The sequence below is a fragment of the Sinocyclocheilus rhinocerous genome, unplaced genomic scaffold (assembly GCF_001515625.1).
Source record: "Sinocyclocheilus rhinocerous isolate Xijiao unplaced genomic scaffold, SAMN03320098_v1.1 scaffold1962, whole genome shotgun sequence".
In the NCBI taxonomy this organism is placed as follows: domain Eukaryota; kingdom Metazoa; phylum Chordata; class Actinopteri; order Cypriniformes; family Cyprinidae; genus Sinocyclocheilus; species Sinocyclocheilus rhinocerous.
The window spans coordinates 71,426-79,958 of record NW_015664195.1 but is presented as its reverse complement, the minus strand read 5'-3'; the positions used below and the strand labels follow the sequence as shown (position 1 = coordinate 79,958).

The 8,533-nt window shown below is 36.3% G+C and overlaps 2 protein-coding genes across 6 annotated transcripts in view; both read right to left on the bottom strand.

Moving 5' to 3' along the window:
- Positions 1-2,829, bottom strand: part of LOC107729903 (gastrula zinc finger protein XlCGF58.1-like) — a 27,138-nt gene extending 24,309 nt beyond the window's left edge. For 2 of the 5 annotated variants that reach the window (XM_016540635.1, XM_016540640.1), the window contains exons 1-2: positions 2,740-2,818; positions 1,899-2,015 (exon numbers count right to left, since the gene is read on the bottom strand). In XM_016540635.1, the coding sequence (XP_016396121.1) occupies positions 1,899-1,969 (71 nt within the window). In that variant the 5' untranslated portion in view covers positions 1,970-2,015; positions 2,740-2,818. Of the gene's footprint in view, positions 1-1,898; positions 2,016-2,727 lie in introns of all 5 variants that reach the window. The other 3 variants (XM_016540636.1, XM_016540637.1, XM_016540639.1) reach the window with 3 other exon arrangements.
- Positions 2,830-3,821: 992 nt separating this feature from the next.
- LOC107729902 (zinc finger protein 260-like) overlaps positions 3,822-8,533 on the bottom strand; it is an 18,651-nt gene continuing 13,939 nt past the window's right edge. Inside the window, exons 3-4 of the mRNA XM_016540634.1 lie at positions 5,169-5,980; positions 3,822-5,069 (exon numbers count right to left, since the gene is read on the bottom strand). Coding sequence (XP_016396120.1) covers positions 3,822-5,069; positions 5,169-5,980 — 2,060 coding nt within the window. The remainder of the gene's footprint in view (positions 5,070-5,168; positions 5,981-8,533) is intronic.

Genomic DNA, 8,533 nt, shown 5'->3' with positions numbered 1-8,533 from the left:
AATCAGAGTGTGAATTTGTAGATTTTCTATAGCAAAACTAAAATGTGTTTAAAAGTGCGACTGACCAAATCGTCCGGCTCGGTTTGCCCCCCCCTAAAACTCGAAGACATCTCTAATTTGACAGTTTACCATCTGATCTCACTCAGTGACTCTAGGCTACATAGGAAGGGACCATGCAGTGAATGGGGGGGCGAGATAATTTTGCCAGAAATGCAGAAATAAGCCATAATTCTGTTTTATTTGTAACTCTTTGGTAGATACATTTATAATTTCTATTAACTCAAACCACTGGAGTGTGGTTTCCTGAGATGTCCTTTGCCAATAGGGTTGACAGGAGGATCTGGTGGTTAACTGTGTCAAAAGCAGTGGACAGATCCAGCAAGATAAGTATTGAAGATTTGGAATCCACTCTTTCCAGTCTTAGGGCTTCAACAACTGAGAGCAAGGCAGTCTCGGTTGAATGTCCACTTCTGAAACCAGACTGGTTGCTGTCGAGGAGGTTGTTCTGTGTGAGAAAGGCAGAGACTTTTTAAATATTTTAAAATATTTATCTTTCTAGACTTTCTTACATTTTACAGATAAATATATAACCATAAAACGCAAGTTACACGCTGAGGAAAACACTTGTCAGAGGCATTAAACAGCACACGCATCTGCCAAAGTACAACAGAGCAAGATGTGGCAAACGCTTATGCTTTTTTGATTCGTGCTTAATAAATAAAAAGAAAAATATAATAAATAAATGAATAATAAATAAAAAATTCTCATGTTTAGGACAACTTGAACATATACCTTTCCCACAGCAGATCAGCTACCAATCGCTATCAGCCAATAATTGCTTCTAATGATTTGATCAGCGATCTCTCAATTTGCCTATCTCAGAAGTAAAAGATGCATGCCTGCTGTGAGAGGTATGGCATGACATGCAGCAGTGTCGTCTCAATGTTTTTTTAATAATTATTTGTTATAAAAAAAAGTGTTTTTTAAATACATTTGATTACTTTGAACAATTTGTTTGTAATTAGTTTCTTCTCATTTTATCTGACCATTTACACATCTTCAGTGAGCTTGAGTTGTTTTTTTTCCTTTAGGCTATTATTATATATATATTTTTTAATGATACTGGCATTGGTGACAATTATGACATTTTTTATATGAAAACTTTTGCAAAAATAACTATATTGTGATATATATGATTATCGTGAACTAAAATGACTCCTTTTGTGATATAAGAATCTTGTCATATTGCCCACCCCTACTTCTTTTCATCTAAAAATGAAGAACGAAAAACAGTCCCTCTTAACACTCATTAATAATAGGGAGTGACACAATTAACAGCTACTGAAAAAGCCTCTTCATGTGAAAAACAAATAATGTTAAAAACAGATTGAACCACTGACAAAATATAAATACATAGAATAAGTGAAAACAAATTGAGATTGATTCTCATTAATTCCCCTCACAATATCACTACCAGTAAAGAGCTCTGGCCCTAAAACTTGATGGTCTGGAACAGAGTGGAGGCTCAGGCCATTCTGTGAGAGCGCACAATAGTGATGCGTGGATTGTGGTTATATCCACAGGTCGGTCGGGCCAAGTAATAAAAAAATATGTTCCAGTTAATTGCGGGTGGATCATTAATGGATGAGAGATACATACTTAATATGTTGATTTTAATAAAAACACTGTACTCTCATTCCACGGCAAAACCCAACAAACATGCGTATATAAAAGTGCACCAGATTAATGAATTTATCTTTAAAATGTACAAAATTTTCTTCCAGGGGGACATGCCCCCCGACCGACCCACTAAAGAGAGTGTGGTCCACCCATAATAATCTCACAAAACTGTATATGACACTGTTTTCAACATAATAATAATCTTATTATTTAAATACCTCAAATATGTGCTTGTAAAATGTGTTTTCTTCAGCCAGTTGAAATGCGGTACCTCTGTGTGTGTGCACATGAGCAGGATTTTACCACCTCCACTTCATTTAGGGCCATGAAAAACCCTGTTAAACAATCATACAACATAGAAAGTCGCTCAGGTTTTAATTAATTTAACAATAGTTCCTCACATCATTGAAAATAAGGGACAATTATTTGTACTGTACCACAAAGTGTATGTCATTTCATTGTCTGCATGTGTACAAAATTGATTCTTAGACACAATCACGTGTATTGCTTATTCTATTTATGTACAATTAAAAAAAAAAATAATAATAATAATAAATGTAATTCTAAAAAATAATCTGCACCAGTCGTGTAGTAGTAACGTAGGAAATGGGTTTGTGAATGTATCACAATATAGCTACACCAACGCATAATAAACCTCATCATCCTCTCGCTGTGGCGCGGAAGCGACCACCCGGCTGAGGATTCTGCTGGGTCTTAACGCCTTCACCTAATGTTCGCAAAACTAACAATGATTTGTTCAAAAATGAATTATTTTCAATTTAGAGTTTGTTATTCGTGTGGTCTGGGTGGTCATACAGCGTATGCCTGCGTATACGGGACAAATTGTTGTCTTAAATACGGGACAATTCAGAATGGTTAGCAACCCTAACGTTACTAAATGTTTTGCTAAATAGCTAAATGTTTGTTTCAGTTAAGAAACGCCAGAAAAGACGCACAAATAGAACTGTACCAGATTAAAACAACACAGAAATGAGCCTGTAAAATTTTACTTTAACAAGCTGTATTTTTATAATTGTATAAATATGCCAATTACCTCACCTCAGAAGACTCAAAGCTGTGTGTGTGATGGCACTACTACTTCCCGTTTTCTTCTTCTTCTGGAGTTCAACGGTGGTTGGCAGACCCACTTAAAAGGTGCATTCCCGCCACCTACTGGAAAGGAGTGTGGAGCGCATAATGGTAGGGAAGTCTGAAACAACGACTTTAAAAAAAAGCTAAATTCTATTAATCAGTCCTGTTTCTTTCAAATAAATAAATAATTCATTGTAAATTATAGATTGTTTTGGCCCATCCCCTAACAGGAACCTAGAGTGACAAATTATTTATTCCCAAAGAGCTAAATTCTTTCATAAGCATCACATTTAGTGTCCTACTATTTCTGCTTGACACATTTGTTACAATTTCCGGTTTCATGTTGCCCTGTTCTATGCAGAGACCGATTTAATGAACAATGTCCAATACACGTTCTGAAGATTAATACATCCTCTTTTCTGTTTCCAAACCACCTTCTTTCTGGACCATTTCTTTCTTGTATGCAATGCAAGTACTACTTCATGTCTTATAGACAGCTGCTGCAGGTCATGGAAATGGGTGTGCTGAAAGGTTTCTCATTGGTGAGTTTTTGTTGACAACTGCATTGGCCAATCAGCCTTAACTATGCATAGACTATATATTACTTTAGACCAAAAGAAGATGGTGTGATGCTGTATATATCATAGATATGTATATTACAATTAGGTGAGGTTAATTATAGAAAAAATAAGGCGTTAAAATGATGAATGCATTTAATGCACTCAAACCCGGCTCCGACCTGTACATCATCTTACTTTCCATACAGTTGCTTAGTGACAAACATCAACTAAACAATTACACCAGAAACAAATACATTTACAGAAAGCACATATTTTGTGCTCAAAATGAGCCTAAAGTGTTAAATAATTAGCTTAATTTGCACTGCATATAAGATACATTTTCAAAAGTACAAACATAAACATTTCAAAAGATAAAAAAGTTGTAATTATTATTATTATTATTATTATACAGTATAGGTTATATTCACAGAAAAATGAAAATCACAACATGAAAATGCTATTAAAAATCAAATTTAGCTTACTGTAATTTCAGACGTGCATCTTTTTTTTATGACAGATTAGAGAAGATAATTGAGTGAAACTCTTGCCACATGAATGGCAGTGATACGGCTTCTCTCCAGTGTGGATCCTCTCATGTACTTTAAGATATACTAACCGTCTGAATGTCTTTTCACAGTGTGAACACTTGTAAGGTGTTTCTGTAGTGTGAATTCTCTGGTGCATTTTCACTTCAGCATCTGTAAAAAAAGCCTTCCCACACTCACAGCAAATATGATCCTTCACACCGCTGTGTCTTTTCTGGTGTATTTTTAAAGCATCCCGCTCACTAAAACTCTTTCCACACAAAGAACACACATGAGGCTTCTCCCTTGTATGAACTTTCAGATGCCTCTTTAGGGCACTTGCCCTAAAGAAATGTTTACCACACTGGTCACAGTTATAGAGTCTTTCACTAGAATGAGTACGGAGATGCATTTTAAAAACACTTGATATTCTGAAACTCTTCCCACACTGACCACATGTGTGTGGCTTCTCTCCAGTATGGATTGTCATGTGATCATTAAGGAGTGCTTTTTGTGTAAAACTCTTCCCACAATGATAACATGTGTGCGGCTTCTCTCCGGTATGGATTTTCATGTGTTTGTTAAGATTTCCTTTTCGTGCAAAACTCTTCCCACAATGATCACAAGTGTGTGGCTTCTCTCCGGTGTGGATTTTAATGTGTTTGTTAAGATTTCCTTTTAGTCTGAAGCTCTTCCCACACTGGTCACATGTGAAAGCCTTCTCTCCAGTGTGGATCCTCTCATGTATTTTCAGATTTTCTGACCGTTTGAATCTCTTGTCACAGTGTGAACACTTGTAAGGCGTTTCTCTAGTGTGAACTGTCTTGTGCACTTTCAGGTCACTATCTGTAAAAAAAGTCTTCCCACACTCAGAGCAAGCATGATCCTTCACACCGCTGTGTCTTTTCTGGTGTATTTTTAATGCACCCATCTGACTAAAACTCTTTCCACATAAATCACATACGTAAAGCTTCTCTTTTGAATGAACTTTCAGGTGGTCCTTCAGGAAATCTGCCCTGACTTTTTTTGTACAGCACTGGTCAGAGTTATATCGTCTTTCTCTAGAATGAGTTCGCAGATTTATTTTACAACTCAAACTCTTCCCGCACTGATCATATGTGTGCGGCTTCTCCCCAATATGGCTTTTCATGTGTTTCTTAAGGTTTCCTTTATGTCTGAAACTCTTCCCACACTGATCACATGTGTGCATCTTCTCTCCAGTGTGGATTTTAATGTGCTCTTTAAGGTTTCCTTTTTGTGAAAAACTCTTTTCACACTGATCACAAGTGTGCAGCTTCTCTCCAGTGTGCACTTTCATGTGTTTGCTAATGTTTGCTTTTTGTGCGAAAGTCTTTCCACACTGATCACATGTATGCGGCTTCTCTCCAGTGTGGATATTCATGTGATCATTAAGAAGTCCTTTTAGTCTGAAACTCTTCCCACATTGATCACATCTGTGTGGCTTCAGTCCTGTGTGGATTTTCATGTGTTCTTTAAGATTTCCTTTTTGTGCAAAACTTTTTCCACATTGACCACATGTGTGAGACTTCTCTCCAGTGTGGATTTTCATGTGATCATTAAGGATTCCTTTTAGTCTGAAGCTCTTCCCACATTGATCACATGTGTACGGCTTCTCTCCAGTGTGGATCCTCTCATGCCTTTTCATATATATTGACCGTTTGAATCTCTTGTCACAGTGTGAACACTTGTAAGGCGTTTCTGTAGTGTGAACTATCAGGTGCACTTTCAGTGCACCATCTGTAAAAAAAGTCTTCCCACATTCAGAGCAAGCATGATCCTTCACACCGCTGTGTCTTATCTGGTGCATTTTAAATGCATTCATCTGAATAAAACTCTTTCCACATAAATTACATACATAAGGCTTCTCCTTTGTATAAACTTTCAGGTGGTCTTTTGGGTCATCTGAAAACCCTTCAAGATGAAATTTTATGTGAATATCAAGACTTTGCTTGCATGAGAAACTCTTTCCACACTGAGAGCAAGTGAAACATATTTCATCTCTTCTTTTCAATGAGGGACTCCAGCATGCTTCCTCAGTTTTTACATGATGTTTCTCTTCCACTTCAGTCAGTTCTTCAATCTCCTTGTTCTCTTCTATCAGGTCTAAAATGAATGTACAAAACCATTAAAGAGAGAAATGTGAAAGGGAAAGGACATGTAAACCCTGACATAATAGTAGAAAGTATGAAAATTAGAATTCATTCAATTGAATTGTGTACATTTACCATCCAATTATTATTTTTAAATATTACAGGCACAAATTGCAGGGTTGATTAGCTACATTTTACCAGTCAGGACTGTAACATGTTCAAAATTTTAGTAATATGATTGCAAAAATTATGAACCAGATACAACCCCAAATCAGAAAAAGTTGGCATGTTTTGTAAAATGCAGTAAAACCAATAATAGGCGATTTGTTAATTCTCTTTAACCTTTAATTAAAAAGTACTAAGAACAGATGTCCAATGTTTACACTGACCAACTTAAATGTATTTTATAAACAAACAAGTTTTGATGGCTGCAACACACACAAAAAGTTGGGACAAGAAGCATACTAAAAGTGAATATGAATATCCAAGTTAAACTGTTTTGAAACAGTCCACAATAAGCAGGTGAATTGTTAATAAGTGAGGGGATCGTGATTGGGTGTAAAGGGGGATCTCAGTCTTTGCCAGCAAAGATGGGTCATGGCTCATTAATTTGTGCCAAATTCCATGAGTGAATTGTCAGACAAATCAAAAATAGAAATTTCTAAAAGCAAAATTGCAAATAATTCAGGTTTTTCACCATCTACCATGAATAATATTGTGAAAAGATTCAGGGAATCCAGAGATATCTCAGTCTGTATCGGGAAAGGCAAGAAACCTCAGTTGAATGTGTGTGACCTTTGAGGCCTCAGATGGCATTGCATGAGAAACCGTCATATAGTGTTAAATATAGCCACATGGGCTTGGGAGTACTATGGAAAACCAGTGACACTTAACATAGTCAATCACTGCATGCAAGAAATGCAATCTCTGTTACACAAGAAGAAATCTATACATCAATTATATGCAGAAGCCAATGAGCGTCATCTCAGATCTCATCTCAGATGAGTCCATTATCAGAAAAATTTAGGACATTTTGTAAAGTGCAGTTAAATAAAAAATATGTGATTGTTCATTCTATTTAACCTTTATTTAAATAACTGAAGTACAAAAAAGATTTTCAATGTTTTCAATGATTAACTTAATTGTATTTTGTGAATATAAACAAATTTTGATTTTGATGGCTGCAACACAATCCAAAAATGTTTAGACAGAGGCATGTTTACCACTGTGTCACATCATCTTGATGGGCTATACATTTCAATAGGAGACAGATCTGTTGGCCAGTCAGTCACATCCACGTGTGTCAACGAAACCATGCTGTTGTAGCACATGCAGAATTAGGCCTGGCATTGTCTTCAGCTAATATCCATGGACTTCCCATGAAATATGTCATCTTGTAGGAAAATATGTATACAATCCCAGTATATGCCTTTATGTCAATGGTACTATTCACACATATGAGTCACCCATGCAATTTGCATTGATGCACCCCAATACCATGATAGACGTTTGCTTTTGCACTTGACGCTGATGAAAGTCTGGAAGGTTCTCTTTCGTCTTTAGGACTCTGATGTCCATTTTTCCCAAAAACAAGCTGAAATGTGGACTCCTCTGACCACAGCACACATTTCCACTGTCTTTTGGACAATCTAAGATGAGTTCAGGCTAGGGATGTTCATTTCGGTTATTTCCCCTAACCGACAACCAACGCTCGTTAACTGACTATTAACCGTTAACCGACAAGATTATTTTAAGTAAGAATTTAATTAAATTAGGAAGGATAAGTGTCTGTGACCCGTTAAAAATACTAACACTTGTTTTCCAGGGATTAATTTTACATGCACAAAAAGGAGCAAACAAAAGAACATGAAGATTCACATGGTCACACGCACCTGCAGATCTTCTACAAGCAGAGAAAAACATAATAAAGCTAGGCTATATAACGAATAAATAGGCCTTTATAAGAAATATATTTTACTTAAATAATAAATTAACAAATTTTATTGTGAATGTACACAAATAAAAGCAAACCTTTTACAGTTTCGATTATCTGTATGCCTAGAAGGAGTAGTTGTTTCCATTGTTAGAAAGAAAAAACTCAAGTGATTGCACTGGCGGCGCACGCACGCAAGCACACAGTTTAGCATTGCTAACTGACAATGCAGCCTGTTCATTATCATAATAATATACAGTAGTGCTGGGCGGTATGACCAAAAATTTATATCGCGGTATTTTTCAAAATTATACCGGTTTCTAGATAACTGACGGTATTTTTTGTTCATGCATGACTGGGTGTTAACCATATTTTCTACTGATTGAGAGAGGAAATACTGCAGTATATTGACTTAGAATGCCCTATTTTACTGTCATAATGAGTGAATATTGTCAAAAAATACCACACTAAATAGTGACTAAACACGACCCCTTTTAATACATGTTAACCAGGAGTCACTCATTTATAATCGCGGCATCGTCTCATAAAATCATCATGCATCTACACTAAAGAGTGGCTATGCGGTTGTTTTGGCTATATTACATTTTTGTCTCATGCAGCACACTGCCTGCG